The sequence below is a fragment of the Helianthus annuus genome, chromosome 2 (genome assembly GCF_002127325.2).
Source record: "Helianthus annuus cultivar XRQ/B chromosome 2, HanXRQr2.0-SUNRISE, whole genome shotgun sequence".
In the NCBI taxonomy this organism is placed as follows: Eukaryota; Viridiplantae; Streptophyta; class Magnoliopsida; order Asterales; family Asteraceae; genus Helianthus; species Helianthus annuus.
This window is the reverse complement of record NC_035434.2, coordinates 172,166,036-172,185,639: the sequence shown is the minus strand read 5'-3', so window position 1 is coordinate 172,185,639 and position 19,604 is coordinate 172,166,036. Positions and strand designations below refer to the sequence as shown.

General features: G+C 33.8%; 1 protein-coding gene across 2 annotated transcripts; it reads right to left on the bottom strand.

Annotated features, from left to right (window-relative positions):
• Window positions 1-1,094: 1,094 nt before the first annotated feature.
• Window positions 1,095-12,858, bottom strand: LOC110927242 (CMP-sialic acid transporter 3). Of its 2 annotated transcripts, XM_022170894.2 has the most exons (16): window positions 12,563-12,858; window positions 11,363-11,364; window positions 10,947-11,150; window positions 10,243-10,359; window positions 10,051-10,107; window positions 8,646-8,723; window positions 7,539-7,583; window positions 6,515-6,574; window positions 6,282-6,404; window positions 4,966-5,043; window positions 4,738-4,807; window positions 3,833-3,940; window positions 3,606-3,739; window positions 3,394-3,510; window positions 2,560-2,622; window positions 1,217-1,512 (listed from the first exon to the last, which is right to left on the bottom strand). In XM_022170894.2, the coding sequence occupies exons 3-15, from the start codon at window positions 11,112-11,114 to the stop codon at window positions 2,572-2,574; spliced, it is 1,206 nt and encodes a 401-aa protein (XP_022026586.1). In that variant the 5' UTR covers window positions 11,115-11,150; window positions 11,363-11,364; window positions 12,563-12,858; the 3' UTR covers window positions 1,217-1,512; window positions 2,560-2,571. The 2 variants fall into 2 exon arrangements, with proteins under 2 accessions (XP_022026584.1, XP_022026586.1); XM_022170892.2 differs by lacking the exon at window positions 11,363-11,364 and having other exon boundaries at window positions 1,095-1,512; window positions 10,947-11,152; window positions 12,563-12,857.
• Between the last annotated feature and the right edge of the window lie 6,746 nt (window positions 12,859-19,604).

The following is a 19,604-nucleotide window of genomic DNA, read 5'->3' as shown; positions in this document are numbered from 1 at the left end:
TTTTTTTTGATTATTCATCGGACTTTTATATTTTAAATAACTTAGGTTCGTTTACTTTATAATACAGGTAACGAAATGAACCGCGCCGATACCAACCAAACAACGTAAGTATATTGTACAGGTAATGAAATGAACAGCGCTGATACCGATCAAACAACGTAGGTACCAGTATTTGGTTTTTATTATTTTCGATGATATCCTTTGGGTATTATTTTCGATACCGATCGAACACGTGTCGATATCATTTTGGTCATATAATAACTTTATTTTTTTGTCTCTCTTTTGGTTGTTACAGCGACTGCTGATATCGTAACAAATCGAATAAATACCGATTGGATTCACACCCTTCACGTTATCATCGCGTCTATGTTTCTAATTAAAATTTGTTAAAAGTCAGGTCGCCCCGCCACGGAGTGCGGGTGCAACCAACTAGTTTAAATCAATTTTGACACTATGTTATTATACATCATTATAGTTTTTTTCTTATAAAAAAGTGTTTTGAGCAAACCCAAACCCGACCTGATCGAAGCCAACACTATAGGGTTTGATTCCCTACCCAAACCCATCCATTTTACCACCTTTAGAGTAATTGCACCAGATGTAATGTTTTTAACTTTTTAGTAACAGTTATGGATTGTTTGTTTGGCACCTAATGAGCTACTATATTTCACAACCATTATAAAATAGTCATGGATTGTTTCTTCCTTTTGTTTACTAGTTAAATAAAGTAATATTTTTTGGAGTAAACTTCCGTTTTGCTCCTGTGGTTTGGTCATTTTAACGGTTTTGCTCCAATAGTTTAAAAATAGCCATTTTCCTCCCTGATCTTTCGAGTTTGTCGCCAGTTTGCTCCCTAATCTTTCGAGTTTGTCGCCAGTTTCCTCCCTGATGGAGTTAGAGGCTGGGAGCAAAATGAAGATAAGTTGGAAAAATCAGGGAGGAAAATGGCTATTTTTAAACTATTGGAGCAAAACCGTTAAAATGACCAAACCACAGGGAGCAAAACGGAAGTTTACTCTATTTTTTGTCTTCGCCGAATAAAATTCCTGAGTCCAACACTGATGCAAAAGTCGAGTTACCCGTATTGATGCGGATGCCACAATAAAACATTTTCTTATTATAATGTCATCAAAATGAAGTTCAAGTTCACATAGGTAAAGCCCATATTACACATCCAAAATTCTTGTAATTCTTCCTAGATTTACACACAACCATAAACTGCTGACAAAATTTGAATTGATGGATGTTCTAAACTCAGTGAACAATACAAATAAATTGCTGATTTTTCTATCTTCTTAACGCGTATACGATGACGTGAAGTCTAAAAAATAAAGGCAATTCACTGACTATTTAAGATTGTCTTTTCATTGGTTGTTGGAGTATACGTTTTTAGCGATATCCACAATGACCATAATACCACCACACCGCGTAACAGATTTTTTTTTCTTTTGATAATTAGAATCTTCTGTACCCTCCACAAACAGAGCCAGAAAAATACTTGAAAGAACATACCTGCATTTAACTTCACATTGTTAAATCTTTAAACTGACGGTGTTATGTCAAAATATTACACCAGATGTGACAATTCTGACCTTATTATGAACGGGTCGATTCAAATTATGTTTTATCTATGATGGGTAAAACGGATAAGACTTTATAAGTTTTAAATCATTTTTATATTACTATCGAAATAATATAACTTTTATAAATCATTTTTATACCAAATACTTAGAGTAGCTTTTAACCAGTTTGAACCGTTTGACCCGCTACAGATAATCATAAGTCATTAGGGCTGTATACGAACCGAACGTTCAGCGAACAGTTCGTGAACCGTTCGGCGGGAAGTTCGTTTACGTTCGTTCGTTTGATAAACGAACGAACATGAACAGGAAATTTCGTTCGCTTAGTTAAATGAACGAACATGAACAGAGGCCCCGTTCGTTCAATTGTGTTCGTGAACGTTCGGTAAGATGTTCGTGAAAGTATTCGTGAACATTCATTCATTTATGTTCATTCATGTTGATTTGTTGCTGTTTTAATTAAAAATCATTGTACTTTCATATACTTTATCTAAACTTTTTATATTATATTATTTTTATTTATTTTATTACCCTAACAATTAAACTAGGAAGCCCTATTTTTCCACCTTGTTTATACATTGTTCCCATTTTTTTCTCATTATTCACATTGACGAATATAATCGACCTCCGTTCCAGCGTTGCTCTCTCAGTCATCCACATTTAGCCTTCGTCGTGTTCGCCAAATTTATGTGTTCGCGAACTGTCCGTGAACATGCTCATGTCCTTAATGAACGAACACGAACATAAAATCTCGTTCGGTAAGTGTTCATGAACCGTTCGTGAACACGTTTATTTCCTTAGCGAACGAACACGAACAATCTTGTTCGTGTTCATTCGGTTCGTTTACAGCCCTAATCATAACCCAAATCAAGCACATGGGTCGAAATCGCAAAAAATAAATATTAACTAGACTCAGTTACGATATTATAACCTTACAAAATGTATATAGAAAGATCAAACACTAGTTCGAGAAGCTTACTCCGAATTCAAGTTAAGTAGGAAGAAGCGGCCTTCTTTCATCAGATTCTACACGATGACTAGCCTGTAAACGAATCATACACGTCAAAGAAATGAGTGTTAATTATTGAAATTTGAGACAGTCACTTTAGAGAATTTAAAAGTTATGCACCAAACATTACACCAAATTTATTTCAACTCAAATATAAAGTAGGCACAATATTTCTATATTTATTACACTAGGTAACTTTGACTTTATAATCAAATTATTAATGTGTTGACACTTAAAATATAAATTTAAAAGGAACTAGTTTTACATTAGTTCTATAATATTATTAAGAACATCGGATTTAAATAATCTCAACTATTACCTATTGGCCAGTAACAGTCCCAAGTAACTAAACATTTTGTGACAGTCCCAACTTTTAACCTAATTTTCTTCCAACGGGCTTTTTCTAACTGAGGTCTAACCCGTTAGTTTTTTGCTGATGTGGACTTCTTATGTAGCAAAAAAGTCAAAGATTTGCTGACATGGACTGCTTATGTGGCAAAGTTATGATGACAAGCAGTCCACGTCAGCAAAAACTAACTGGGTTAGACCTCAGTTAGAAAAAGCCTATGGGGAGTAAATAGGTTAAAAGTTGGGACTATCACAAAACATCTCGTTAGTTGGGATTGTTGCCGGCCAGTAGGTAATAGTTAGGATTATTTAAATCCAATATTCCTATCATTATTTAGTTAACTTTTTTAGTAACAAATATACAAGTATAATAAAATATCTCTTACAAACCATTCGAATATGGTACTCATTTTTAAAATTCGTCACTCATTTTTAAAAGTCGTCACAAATGTGTACCTCTTCATTTGCCCCTGCTGCTATATTTACGAATGTGTCCCTATGATTGCTCTGAACTTGCTCCAACTCCAATACCCCATTTTCTTCTTCCTTAACTTTTGCAAGAGGCGAAAAAAACTATAAAAAAATGAAACAAGGGGTAAATTAGTAAATTCGTAAAATCACATTACAAGTAGGATGTACGGAGAGAGCAAACACTTGAGATGCCATACCTGATGCATTGAGATGAAAACAATGGATATTCCGAGCATAAAATTTATAGTCAGTTTGTGACCAAACAAAGCCGCAGACGCGAAGCCTGTGAAGATTGTAGCGACTGTTGAAGAATACTTTTTCAAAATCGTATCTGCATACCAAAAACCGAATTTTAGAATATGGGTATATACTCTAAAAGAAGTTGTTCAATAATAGACGGTGAAGATGCATTTAGTAGTCTTACCAGCATATTTGAAGAAAAACGAAGATAAAATTCCTTGAGCTGCATTATTTATAATTAAAAGCATTGTAGCTTTTGAGTGTCCTTGCAAAATATCAAAGCTTTCGGGTCCTGGAAAACATAAGCATGCAAAGTTCAGATTCTTACTGTAGATGGTTAACACTTAATGATAAATAATGTGCATATCAAAGAGTAAATATTTTGGCTACATTGAAGATTTCTGGGTCAACCCGACCCATACAAAAAGTGCCCCACATATAGCATTAATCATCAAGTTACAACATATACTTCTAGCCAGATACGGGGTTCGTAAGTGCCACCAATATTATAAAAGAAAGACATTATAGTATTATACATGATTTTAGTTATTGTGATACATAAAATAAGTAGAGTAAAATGCCATTTTCGTCCCCTGAGGTTTGGCCAGTTTTGCAACTTTCGTCCAAAGGTTTGTTTATCGCATCCGGATCCAAAAGGTTTGAAATTTTGCCATTTTCATCCGACCCGTTAACTCCATCCACTTTTTAACGTTAAGTCAGGGATTTTTTTCGTCTTTTTACTTATTTTTTTGTTTATATGTCATATAATATCTTTGAATGAACAGAGGTGGATCTTTTTTTCTTTTAGTGTTTTTTAGTTTAATAAAAAATGTCTAAAAAGACTGTAATACGTCTGACTTAACGGAGAAAATGGATGGAGTTAACAAATCGGAAGAATATGGCAAGATTTTTAACCTTTGGGAGCCAAATGCGAAAAAAACAAACTTTTGGACGAAAGTCGCAAAATTGGCCAAACCTCATAGACGAAATGGCATTTTACTCGATAAGTAATACTGCAAAGTCATAAACTATCTGTCTTATTTGATTGAAAAGAAATTCGGTAGACTGTATATCCGGGACAGTTGGTACCTTTGATAATGACGGTTACAATGATCCCCAAGAAGTTGAATATAGCACCATATCCATACAAAAATAAATTCTGCGAATTTGACATTGTGAAATTTTCAGATCAACCACACTGTTATTCTTGAGTTGATAAACAGTTTTGTACACTAAAACCATTATATGTTATTCTCAAGTAAGAAGATAGATGAAAAGGTAATTCATGGATGCAAATATGCAATGTATAATGATCACCTGCATGTAAATGCTTGTATCGTATTGGCTTTTCAATGCATATTCATTAAAAACTGATGCCATAGATGGCACAGTAACCTGTAGATTCCAATTTTCAAGTTAGTTGAATTATACGAACTATATTGAGCATTAGAGTTTTCAATGGGAAAAAGCGCATATTCTTGAAATAAAAGGTTGAACCAAATTTATTTCAATTCCAATGTATGCACCAATACATCAATTCTTTAACCACATAACTTAGATTTACACAGTAATTTGTTACGATTAAATTAAATTATTTATAATTATAATGGTATAAAACTAAAGTGATTTAATATTATACTTACTTGCCTATTTTAAAAATGCATTGTTAATTGCCCGGATGGTCCCAGTGGTTTCACGTTTTTTCATGTTTAGTCCCCACATTTCGGAAATAGCAGGTATGCTCCCTATGGTTTGTCATTTTGTTACTCGGATAGTCCCCTGACATTTACTCAGGGGACTATCCGAGTAACAAAATGCAAACCATAGGGAGCATACCTGCTATTTCCAAACTAACTGACATCTACTCAGGGGACTATCCGGGTAACAAATTAACAAACCATAGGGAGCATACCTGCTATTTTCAAAAGGTGAGGACTAAACGTGAAAAAACGTGAAACCACAGGGACCATCCGGGCGATTAACTCTTAATAAAATTAACAGATGAGAGAAAAAAAATCAGTATACTACTCGTTTTGAAGGTCTCAATGAGAGTGTTCCGATAATATATTTTTTATTAATTCTTACTTTTTAATGTTGAATATTCAATCATTTTGTGTGATAGATAATTTTACACCAAAACTACACTATTTTGGTGCATTGGTTGGAGAGGGTTCACACCATAATTAGAGGTGTACAACCCGGTTTTTTTACAAACTAAGCCGGTTTTTCATGTTGTAAACAAACCAGTTTTTTTTTTCAAACCGGTACGGTTTTAAAACCGGTTTTTAAGGTTCAAACCCCAAACTGGTTAAACCGATTCGCTTCAGTTTATAAACCGGTTTGGGACAAAAAGAAACGTTTTTTCTTACCACCAGTTCAGTTTATAAACCGGTTTCAAAGTATGGGAATACAAACCAGTCTAGAAACCGCCAAAACGAATCGGGTTGAAACCGATTTTTCGAAAACTGTTCTGGTCTTTTTATCGGTTTTTTTGCCCACCTCTAACCATAACGATGTTTTGGTGCATACATTGGAGTGGTCTAAATGACTAATTACATCATTATCTCAGTATGTTTAGAAGTCATGTAGAAATATGTCAAAATCAGTCTACAAAGAATGCTAAACCAACTTACAAAAATAAACATGTATATATAAGCACCCATTGCAACTGGAAGCCCCATTGCAGTAGATCCCTCGGGTAACGAACGCATCTGATTTATGCTAATTCCAATAAGCAACAGAGCAAGAGCCTCCCACTGGAAAACACAAAACGATATTCGTTTGAATAACTATTGCAACACACATACAAAAGTAAATCCTGAAGAAAACCCAAAAATACTATAAAAAGAAGAACATCGTAACAGACCTGAATTATTGAAAATCGACGCTTCATTACTATCTTTAACAGAACCGCAATCACTAAGACCTGCAATTTTCAGTTAAAATTAGGGTTCAAGAAGAATAACAAACAAACAAACAGATTATTAATTATTATTATTATTAATTATTAATTTTTATAATAAAAGAGGGTGTCTTAGGAATAGTACCTAAGACACAACCTCTACTTTTTTTATTGCTTTATTTGCCAAATTTACAACAATGCCATCCAAACCATGTATTTTTTCCTTTTTGTGTATTCAACCCTTCAACTTTTAGCATTGCCACTTACACCCCCTCAGCTTTCTAAAAATTTTGTAAAATGTCATTTTGATCCCCTCGTGTTTTACGTGCTTATTGTTACGTACGTGAGTCAAATATGATACGTTTTCGTGCTTATTTTTATGTACTTTTTTGGTTGGTCTACATTTTGTTTGGAAAGAGTCGTGTCAAATATAATACGTTTTCATTAAGCGGTATAAATTCAAGTTACTTTACGTTTCGACTCCGCCGCAACGCGTGGTACCATTCTTTAACGTAAAAAACACTATTTTCTTATGAGCTAATTTTTAGGTACGTTTCGTTATAAATCCAAGTTGATTTACGTTTCGACGTAAACTTTCTCGGTAATGAGTCGGGTCAAATATAATACGTTTTCATGCTTATTTTCATGTGCGTTTTCAGTTGGTTTACTTTTTGACGTAAATTCTGTCTAAAAACGAGTCGGGTCAAATATTTAACGGTATAAGTTCAAGTTACTTTAAGTTTCGACGCTACCACAATGCGCGGCGTGTCAAAACACTAGTTTAAAATAGGGAACGTATGTGTGTGTCAAAACTATATCTTTCAGTTTTACTTCATGAAAGCAAAATAGATACGAAATTAGAAAACTAATTCTGCTGATATACAACAATAGAGAAGAGCAGGAACACACAGACTTAGAGAAAAATAGTTGATTAATAAGATGTATTGATGCAAGGATGAAAACTTAGCGTGGTGCAGCAGATAATTACCTTTAGATTGCTAAGCATCTTTACAGTTGCAGGATTAAAATAAAGCTGCAAAAAAATTGTCATTTTAGATAACAGGATCCAAGTGATATATGCAGTTTGACAGTGATCATCAGCAATATGATTGATATTAAAAGACACAACTGCTACAGAAATTATTTTGCTTTACGCATTCATGATTAAATATATATATTTTGTATTCAAGTTATTTCCACTTGGCATCACTTTGCTAATAAGTTATAATATAGCTCTACACAGCTTTTGCTAATATGTGGAAAAAATAGTATCTACTTGTGAAACAAACCAATGTTTTTTATCTTCGTTTCCTTCCTTTTGTTTTAAAATCATTTCGGTTCTTGTTGGATATGAGAATGATCAAGCCCTGGAGTATTTATTTAAATATACTTTCTAATATTTAATGAATTTTCTCGTTGAAATATGTCAAAACAACTATTGTAGCACAAGCGAAAAGCATCACTACAAAATTATAATGGAACTACATTCTAAGCTCCAATTTTCCATTATAGCCGTTCCTTCTTTATGCAATTGATAGTAAAATCAAACCTATGTTGTCAAAGACGCAAGGCGCAGGCGAGGTGCATCGGTCTCGCCCAGAGCCTAGGCGCAAGGCGCAAAAAAAGCGTGGGCTTTTTTAAGAAAAGCGCACATAGAGAAAAAAAAATATAAAAAATATGTTATGCTTTGATAATAAATAAGATTCCACTTATAAAATTAAAAAAAAAACTATTATATATGCCATTTAAGATCATGTAGCTAATAGTTTTGCACGCGTGAGGCAGTTTTGCACGCACTTGGTTTCGTTTTTAATGGTCATTTGTGCTGTTTTACCTTTTTCCCTGCGCCTCAACAACGTTTTTTTGCGCCTAGGCGTGCGCTTTTTGCGCCTCAGCACCGTTTTTTCAAAAAAATCCCATTTTTGCGCCTAGGCTACCACCAGGCGCTATAGGTGCGCCTCGCTGCGCCCGGGCGCCTAGGCGCGCGCTTTTTGCGCTTTTGACAACATAGAATCAAACAGTACCATCTAAAAATTATGGTGTTTTTCAAATATAAAAACTATTATACCAGAAAGGAATTCTACATTGTAAGTACCTGCATGGTGAACTTAAGATAGTTATTAATAGCATAGAGGAATGCCGGAACAGCAAGAAGCACATTGTTGCGAGCTGCCTGCAGAAAAACATGGCAGACGTCAGTTACAACTTACAAGCTTTCTGTTTTATCAAAAATGACTTAATGCCTTAATAGGGTCTAAGATGTTAGTAATACTTGAACATGTAACAGAATCTTCAAAACTCTGTACCTGAAGCACAAAAGTGTGGTTCTTGTAACATTTGCAAGCAAGATAACTTTTTTAATAACTTAACACTAAAGTAGCGATGTGCATTATTAGGTGCTCTTTGGTCTCTAATAAAAATATTTCCATTGTTTCAGTGTGATAGGCTACTTCATTTGTTACCATTACTTTATTATAGGTTAATCATTAAGCTAAAGTAGACATTGGTAGCATCAAGAAATACTGAAATACAATGCTTAGAACCAAAAAAAAAACAAACAGCAACAGTGTTCAGTAACTGAAAACAACTACTGCATTGCTGCAACATGGTTTGTTCTAATTATGTTAAACAAAAAGAAATGCCAGACAAAATCATTTAACAAGCTAATATCATTGAAATAATAACTGGTTTCAAGTGGATCTTATAGTGACCACTGACTAATATAGTAATATCTCATTAATTATCATCTATTCCAGTGGTGTTAAATGTAGTAAAAAAGAAGATAAGGATGGTGGTCCGGCAGACAGGTAAGATGATATATTTATATATTGAATAAAGTACACGGATGGTCCCTATAGTTTATCAAAATTTTAAATTTGGTCCCTAACTTTCCAAAAGTACACGGATGGTCCCTGTGGCTTGCACTTTGTAACACATTTAGTCCCCCAGCTTTTGCCGAAAGTAGATGGATAGTCCCTGTGGTTTGCACTTTGTAACGCATTTAGTTGCTAACTTGGACCTGCTAAAACCTTTAGATTTGTTGGCTGGGGACTAAATGTGTTACGAAGTGCAAACCACATAAACCATCCGTGTACTTTTGAAAAGCTAGAGACCAAATCCAAAATTTTGGTAAACCACAGGGACCATCCATGTACTCTTATATATTATAAGAACCACATTTTCAGCCAAGTAAAAGTATAATTGCGTATGATAACAAGTATCCCCAAGCATACTAAGTCTACACACTGGTGTTTAGCCCAGCCTTTGTTGTTAAAAGAACTGTAAGCATGGCCATTATATGTTGACCCAAAACCAAGGGCGAAGGATAAGAGGGGCGGGGAGGGGGCGCCCGCCCCCCCGAATTTTTCGCTCAGTAGTGTTATATATGTAGTTTTCGTATAGAAATTTGTGGGTATATATACGTTTTCGCCCCCCCCCCCCCCCCCGACCGAAAAATTCAAGCTTCGCCACTGCCCAAAACCAAAATATGGCAACATTACCTGTACAAAACTGGAGACAGAAAGAAGTGGTTTTTCTCCAATTTTCTGATTTCTAGCCTGAAAATTTAGAAAGAATTAAGCAATTTGTAAAACCATATAATTTTAGCAAAAAATAACATAGATCATAAAAAGTTCTGCAGAAGAACTGATCAACATAAAGGACAATGTAAATCTAAAATAAGAAAACCTTACCTGTATTAGAAGCATTACAATTGCAAAGATGACCTTTGCAAATTCGGTCAGAAAGTTAACACTGACAGGGCTAAATTTGAATTTTCCATCAACCTTGGACATGTACACCAAAATTGGCTGTAAAAGAAAACGAAAATACTAAGCCACTAATAACTTATGCAGCATGAACAAATAAATAGTTTTAATTAATTTTTATGTTTTGATCAAAGTGCAGTTTGGTCCTTATGAATTCTACCAGTCTTTAAGCAGAAAGTAACAATGTAGTAACAAAATACTAAGAGTAGACACTTAAGATAGCCAATTTGAAAAGAAGTACTCAAATAGATTCTGTCGTAACTTTTTTTTTTTACTTTAGTGATCAAGATTTTGAGCCGGGGGTCTCATTGGAAGCAGCCTCTCTATTCCTACGGGGTAGAGGTAAGGCTGTCTACATCTTACCCTCCTCAGACCCTACCTTAGCTTTGCTATTGGTGGGATTTACTGAGTATGATGATGACTTTAGTGATCAAGATTCTGTTTACCACTGTTGGGGATTGGTGAATAAATAACATATAAATGCAGGGCTCACAATGTGACAAAAGTTTCTTTTAACGAAAACTACAGTGCATGAACAAAAGGTAAAGACTTCCCAAACAAACCCATACACAAAATGACAAATCTGACTCTTGTAGTCTTATTACAAATAATAAGAAAAAAAAAATCACCTGTAAGCCAACTAACATGCAGTCACCAACAACCAAGAGAACATTGAGGGCCCGTTGCTTTTTCGAAAACTTGCTCCTGTGTCGATCATAAGCCTTAGATACTGTTTTTGCATACGGATTCACCAACTTGGAATGACAGACACTGCATTCTATCATCCCTTGTTTCATTATCCAAATCCTCCCCGCCTCACTCACTTCCTCTAAATCTAAAATAACAATCCGCAACCAACACAAATCAGCATAAATTAACAACTAGATACACTAACTCAGTAAATCACACTTCATGTGCATTTACAAATCATCTAATAGATATCAATTTCATAAGTAAGTTAAGTATAGTACATGCGAAACCCTAACTCATCTTCAAAATAAACTATTAAGATCTTCCAAATCCTCCTTTCACTCACTTCCTCTAAATCTCATATCTAATACAGTAATCCACAACCAACACAAATCAGCATAAATTAACAAATAACAATCCATCACCTAAATCACCATCTACATACACTAAATCCATAGTTGTTAAAAGCCATCGCCTCTTGCGCCTAGACCCAATTTCCTAGTAAGGCGAGGCAATTACGCTTTAATTCTCCTGGCGATGGTTCATGCGCATATTCTAGCTAGATTCCTAGATTCTGGAGAGTTTCTGGCCAAATTCATTAACTGGCAAGATTCCAGCTAGATTTCTACTTTTATCTAATAAACTAGCATTTATAACTTCTGGTACTAAATAGACAATATAAAATGTTATACAATAGTTTTAGTTTTATTTTATTTGAAAATAGTATTAATTTTCTATTATATAAAAATATTTTAAGTTTTTTTGTTGTGCGCTCTTTTTTCTCAGGCCCGTGCTTTTTTTGCGCCTAGGCCACAGGCAAGACGTGTGCGCCTTGAGTGCGCCTAACGCCTTTAATAACTATGACTAAATCAGTAAATCACACGTCATATGCATTTATAAACCGTCTAACTGATAACAATTTCACAAGTGAGGAAAGTATAACATATGCTAAACCCTAATTCAATTAGATCTTAAAAATAAACGATAGATTAACCTCCTCCGGTCTCTGATCTCGTAACTTCGATATCGAAAGACCAACCTAACTCACACGATCAATGAAGTACATCTAAATCTCAAATCTATAATAGCAATTCTCAAACACAAATCAACATAATTTAACAATACATAACCTAAATTACCATCTACATACGCTAAATCAGTAAAACACACATCCTGTGCAGTTATAAACCGTCTAATCGATAACAATTTCACAAGTTTACGGAGTATAGCATATGCTAAACCCTAACTCAATAAAATCTTCAAAATAAACGATCAATTAACAATCCGAAACCTAAATTAACAACTAAATACACTGAATCAATAAACCAGTAAACCACACGACATACGCAATTACAAATCGCCTAATTGATAACAATTTCACACATAACTGAACAATAGCATAACCTAAACCCTAATTCAACCAGATCTTCAAACTGAGCGATAAATTAAGCTCATCCGATCTCAGATCTCGTAACTTCGATGTTACAAAACCGATAATTCTTCATTTCTTCACACGATCAATTATATACATCTAAAACACAAAATTAACACTAACCTGAACTATACGATCTCAAGGAAAAAATCAATTGGCGAGAGTATGAGTATGAATATGAATAATCAACGTTAGATCTGGCAGCTCCGGTGAGCGAGATTCAAGTGCAGGCGGTTGAATCTGTAGAAATAAGGCGCGAAAGAAACCCTAGAAGATACGAAGAATATGCTAATGAGAGATGATGGAGAGTTTGTTGTTGTTGTTGTTGTGGTTTGCTTTAGAATTACAACACCACGGCGGTTGACGCGTTGCTGTGATCTACGAAAAACGTTACCGACATTGCAAACGGACTTAAATGGTGGGGGTTATTGTTTGTCCGACTTGTGATGTACATGATCTTGCCTGGGGTTGATCCTTGAGCCAATTGGGTTTTACTGGTAATTTACTGTCGTGCCTATGGGCAGGTGGGTTATCGGGTTTTCCCCGGAATTGGTGGTGGACCACTCGGGTTACTCTCGGAGTACTCCGTTTGTCCAGTGGGTGTCCCGAGAATGCTCGGAATTGATTTGTTGGCCGTTCAAAAAAAATAATAATAAATAATGCCAATGACAGAAAAATTGTTTAGATAATAGTTTTAAGGAGGATGTGGTCTTGGTTCTAGTGGTATCGGGTGTTTATTTTCATCGAAGTAGTGTTGGTCAGGTTTTTTATATAGTTGTGTGTGTGTTTTGTAACATATGACGTCTTGTATATAGAGAAAAGATTAGCATGACCCATTATAACACCTTAACCAAAGCTCATATTAGTCGTGGTCAGGAGAAATCATTGGCAGTGGCAGACGCAGAAAATATTTTCGAGGGGTTTAACCAAATTTTTAAGGGGTGCGGTCAGAATTTTACCATATAAAATACACTATTTTTTTTTCAAGGGGGGCGCCCGCTCACCCAGTGCTCTACCTAGGTCCGCCCCTGATCATTGGTTCGTAAGGAATGTATCATCTCTCTTAAATTACCAAAACGTTTCAGGCACATTGTTTGTGGATCTGATGAACTCCACGGTTAAGGGTGTGCTCATGTGGGAGTATGAACCAGGATGAGTGACCTGCTCAGAAGTCTCCACCATGGCAACGTAAAACAAACATGTGAGTTCCCGGATGCATAACCCATTAGGGATAAAGCACACAGTGTAAATGAGACGAGAGGTCGGATGTTAGAGTTCACCAATATAAAAAGGATAAGTTGCTTTAGGTTAAGGAAAAGCAAAGTCGTACTTGAGTGAAACAATACAAGTCAAGCTGAATATTGTCTAAAGTTAGTCAAAAATTTAGTTTGTTTATAACTTTGTGTCAGCTTATGGGTCGGTATCTACAACTGTAATTAATTTACCTGTTTATTTCTATAGGATCATGTTCAAATAAGAACATCTTGAGTTGTGAGGAACATGAGAACTTTTACTTATCGTGCGAGTTTTGCTACCATTTGCACAAATGTAGATGAAAATGTCACAAAAAACATCTGTTAAAAAATTTGTCAAGCCGCTATTTATTCTCCATTTACATTAATGTAAAAAAAATACGGGGTACGTCATTAATTTTGTAAAACAAATTTACATCATCGTAAATGGAGAATAAATACAGATGTATTTGGGTATCTAAAAGATTACAAAGTTGAAAATATCAAAATATGGGAAAAAAGTTAATTATAGAATTAATGATCATGTATAAAATACAAGTAATTGATTGCACATTTTTATAAAGGGACTCCCTCTTTCTTCATCTTTAGGCCGGCTCAACTTATTTGAAGGCTCAAAGCAAATTAAAATTTGAGCCCCTTTCCAAATAGTTTAACACTTTTAACTGACCAACTTTATACTTTTGATTTTGATTTGACATGGAGATATAGGAAGCTATTAAGAAAACATACAACAAGGAGGAGGAACATAATTGTAGTTTGTACCTATTATTTCCCTTCTCTTGATTCTGAGTTGATTCGATGTTAATAAACACGGAACAGCCCAACATTATAGTCATTCTGTTTGAAAGATGAAGTCCAACTTTAAAAAAATAGTTTCAAACGAAACCCTCCTAAACCATCACCAAAACTATGCTACACGGACTAGAACATGAGTCTTAGGGGTGACATTTGAGATTCCTTACCAGTACAATAGAACAACATTAGCAGTAAAAATCATCAAGTTATTTATTAACTAGTTAGAATAATTGAAGTTTTGAATTGATGACTATATTATTCGAAGTTAAACACCGTAATACTTTTAGTTAAAATAATAATATTATTTATCAATGGAGAACGCAAATTATGTTACATCTCATGCCATGGTAAGAATATAGCTGAAACGCAAATCTATTATGGTTATACTCGCATAGTTTACTTGCATATGATTGAGCAAGCTGTTTGGCATTCATCCTTACTGTGATAGGTACAGATCTGATAGCCAATGTCACATAAACAACACCACTCTACATTGGAACCATTCTCTTTGCAAACGAACGAACCAAGTTTGCTTGACGAGTTCAAAACACTTGCTTCATGTCTTTGACTACTTTGGATTCTTGTGCCTACATACAATTTAAGGAATATTTATAGATTGAATTATGACAATTATGTTATCCGATTCCTATGTTTATTGTGAGAGAAGGAAAAAACATATATACATTTTACTTACAATCAATAAATGAGATGAAAACCAGATTGAAAATAGCAAAATATGCGATAGCGAGCTTCAACATCTTCGTGTATGTCTTCTTCCTTTCGTTTGGATGATAAGTAAGGTATACAAAGGTGGTTTAAGTACAAATGAGATGAAGAGAATTTATATGTTGAAAATATTGATTTTAGGGTTATTTTTGTAGTTTAAAAATTAACTATAGAGATTAATGTAATTAATGATTCTTTTGTAACTTATATTGTGATTACTAATTCATAATGTTCTTTTTATTATATTGATTTCCTGACCATATTCACTTTTATTACATGATTTAATGACATTTATGATTTTATTCACATGAATCGGTTATGATCTGATCCAGAGAATATACTTGAAAACACTTGGTTTAGTCGATCTCAAAGAAACCTAATTCTTAGAATAAGGCATTTTTAAAATCGTAATGAAACTTATATTTAAATGGAGTATATATATATTTAAAAATAAGTTGACATATATACTTTTTATTTACTTTTTAAATTGTTTAGTTGCGACATGTGTACTAGCTATATTTTCATAACCGTATCAAATTTCCACCTACCGAACTTAAGAACCAGATGTCATATTTGTTTTAAACTAGTGTTTAACACCCGCGTTGTGGGCACGTTAGTCGTAAAACTGTGCTACATAGTAAGCAAACGACGTCAAAAAGTTGTAAAACAAAACATTAATCTATACTGCCATGTGACGTAAAACGTAGGGTATAAATTGTAAAACAAAAATGTGAATTTATACCGTCATGTGACGTAAAACGTAGACAAATATAAACACAAAGTTATACTCTGAGTTGGCATAAAATATAGATAAACTCGAATTTGTACCGAAAAAGCTTTAACATAACGAAAAAGAAAACACAAACTTGAAGATACATATAAACCATTCTAACTAAAAAACAATAAAAGAAAAAAAAATTACTACAATAAAAAACCAAAAAAAAAAAAAAAACAAAGAGGTAATACACCAATTCTTATTCTTATTCTTATTATATAATAATAATAATAAACCAAAAGCTACAACCTTCTAAACTAAGGATACAGCTAATTAAAGCATGAAACACTAATTAAGCTAAATGTACAAAACTTTATACCTAGAAATAAATGTTACAAAATTATATTATATAAATAACAATTATTTGAATTTCTTTAAAAGATGGTTGTAAAATGTGATCTTTGTTAATTAACTATAGAGTTAATTGTCATTTTAGTCCCTGAAGTTTGTCCAAATTTGCCATTTTAGTCCAAATAGTTTTTTTTTCGCCTCTGTGTCCCTGACTTTTCCCTTTTGTTACCATTTTGATCACATACCCTAACTCCATCCAAAAACCCCATTTTTAACCAGGGGTATTTTGAGGATTTTCATTTTAAATCTTTTCAATTGCCATTTTGATCTAATTCTAAAAAAACAAAAAAAAAATCTAAAAAATCCAAAAAAATATAAAAAATAAAAAAATCATAAAAATAAAAAAAAATTCTAAAAAACAAAAAATTCTAAAATATCAAAAAAATTCTAAAATATCAAAAAAATCATAAAAATTCTAAAAAATCAAAAATAAAAAATAAAAAATAAAAAAAATCATAAAAATTCTAAAAAATAAAAAAAATCTAAAAAATAAAACAAAAATGGATAAATGGATTTCTGCCGCTTTTTTAGAGTTTTTATTTTTTTAATATGTTGGATTCTCTGTTTTTTTTTTAATGGATAAATGGATTTATGCCGTTAATCTGCTTAGAGACGGAACCAAAAGAGGTAAGGAATCCATGACCCCTCTATTGAACCCTTTGATTATAAAAGAATAAAACTTTATAATCAATTTTTAACAGTAAAACTAACTTCCATTAAAACCAAAGACAATACAAATGAAAGTCCAACAAGATGCCTTATGCAAATAAAACTTTATAACTACCATGTTTCACTATCTTACCACTTCTCCAAATTGAGTGAGTCTAATAATTACATTATGTTACATGTTTCACCATCTTACCACTTCTCCAAACTTTATAACTACCATGTTTCACCATCTTACCACTTCACAATTTTATAATTTTTCTGATTTTTTTAGAAATTTTTTGATTTTTAGAATTCTTTTGATTTTTTAGAATTTTTTTGATTTTTTAGAATTTTTTATTTTTTAGAATTTTAGATTTTTTTATTTTTTAGAATTTTTTTTATTTTTTAGAATCTCTTCTGATTTTTTAGGATTTTTAGGATTTTTAGAAACTTTTTGATTTTTTAGAAATTTTTTTGATTTTTTAGATTTTTTTTTTTTTGATTTTTTAGAATTTTTTATTTTTAGATTTTTTTTATTTTTATGATTTTTTTATTTTTTAGAATTTTTTTGATTTTTTAGAATTTTTTGGATTTTTTTCGATTTTTTTTATTTTTTAGAATTGGATCAAAATGTCAATTGAAAAGATTTAAAATGAAAATCCCCAAAATACCCCTAGTTAAAAATGGGGCTTTTGGATAGAGTTAGGGTATGTGATCAAAATGGCAAAAAAAGGAAAAGTCAGGGACCCGGAGGCGAAAAAAAACTATTTGGACTAAAATGACAAATTTGGACAAACCTCAGGGACTAAAATGACAATTAACTCTTAACTATACAAGTTAAAAAGCCAAATGTACAAACATATCGTACACATTAAACTAATAATACATAAGATACAACAAACAATAGCATAAACTTGTTACAATTTGATAATATATAAATATCCATATATATACATATATATAGAGGTCAGTTAACATACAATACGGCTTAACGTACATCATGTACGACAGATAATTACGCACATTATAAACTAAAAAGCCCAAATAACGCATGTTGGAAAACATTAATCACGCATGTTATACACATAATCACGCACGTTGTCGTACGTGATGTACGTTAAGCCGTATTGTATTTTACACTTTATATATATATATATATATATATATATATATATATATATATCTAAATGGAGGCATCAAAATTTTGGAGGCCCAAAGCCCTTGCTTTACTTAAATGGCCCATGGGCCAGCCCTGTCTGTTAACCTCGTTGCATCCACCTCATAAGCTCTTGTTTGTTTTCTTTGCCGAAAATAATCATAAGAAGTAGAGTTCTTCATATCTCTTGCTAGTTAGTGAAACATATAAATCTTACAAAAGCAAATCAAACTTATTGTGAGAAGATTTCTTCATATTTGGCTAGTTAGTGAAACATGCAAATATTACAAGAGTAAAATCAAACACTTTAAGTAACATGGTTTGTTGATTGATGTTCTTAAACATTTTTTAAGTCTACCGCAAAGTTGTTTCATAGAACCGTTCTTTCATATCGTTAGTTCGTTTTACCAAGAGTTTGGCTAGCACATTCAGTTGAGCTCCTTGTTGAGGGCAAGTATCTATAAGGGAGTATTTGTTTCTTGTCCACTACACCAACGGTTTATCAACCGCTACTCGCTGAATGGCCGGCCCTAATTCGTATACCCTGTTCGAGCTCGAAAAAATGTGTTCTTAGGCCTTAACGAAATTGGGTATTTGGCTCACTAAAGATCTAAACCTAATGCCAAAGGGGTTAATAACTAATCTAAACCATAAGAATAGTTTTGTAAGGAGGGCTATGTTGGTGTTTGTATGAATGTACCCGATTAAAAAAATATTTTACATATACGTATCAGGTTTTTTTTCATAAAAAACGTGCCCTCGAATTATCGGGCCCTGGCCGGTGGTCCTCCCCGCCCACCCCAGGGCCGGCCATGCTAAATGTTGTAGCTCTTTAACACCATATAACTATGGGGCATGGGGCTTGGGTTGAGGCGTGGGTTGGGGGAAAACGCCCAAGCCACCACCTCGGGTGGGCTTGGGTTGGGGCGTGGCCCTTGGGGCTTGGGTATCAGCCGGGCGTGGGGCGGTCTTGACAAGCTGACATGGCGGGCTCTCAATAGCAAACCAAACTAGCCGTTGGCCAACGGCTATGTTAAAAAAAATTATTTTTTCACTATAAAACTCACATTTTTCTTCCATTTTTTACCACATTCAGCCACATCTTCTATAATCATCTTCAATTCTCATTCTACAAAACGAAAAAAATGCATCCTCATAACCGTGCTTATGACCCGAACAACCCGTATGCATTCCAAGAAAATAATCCTAGCCCACCACCCAATCGTCCAATGCATCGTCCATTTTTCATACACTCTTCTATGCCCGTTGAAGCGAGTTATGCATCATATCTTGGAAATCGTTTGTATACTAACTTCCCACACACCGAGGATTCGATACCTACCCCGTTTACACAAACGCTCATCAACCTTTCACCAACCTCCATCGACTTTTCACAAACCGAAACCGTCCCCGAAACTCAACCACCCAACGATGGTCCTTCCGCATCGAAACCCATCAAAA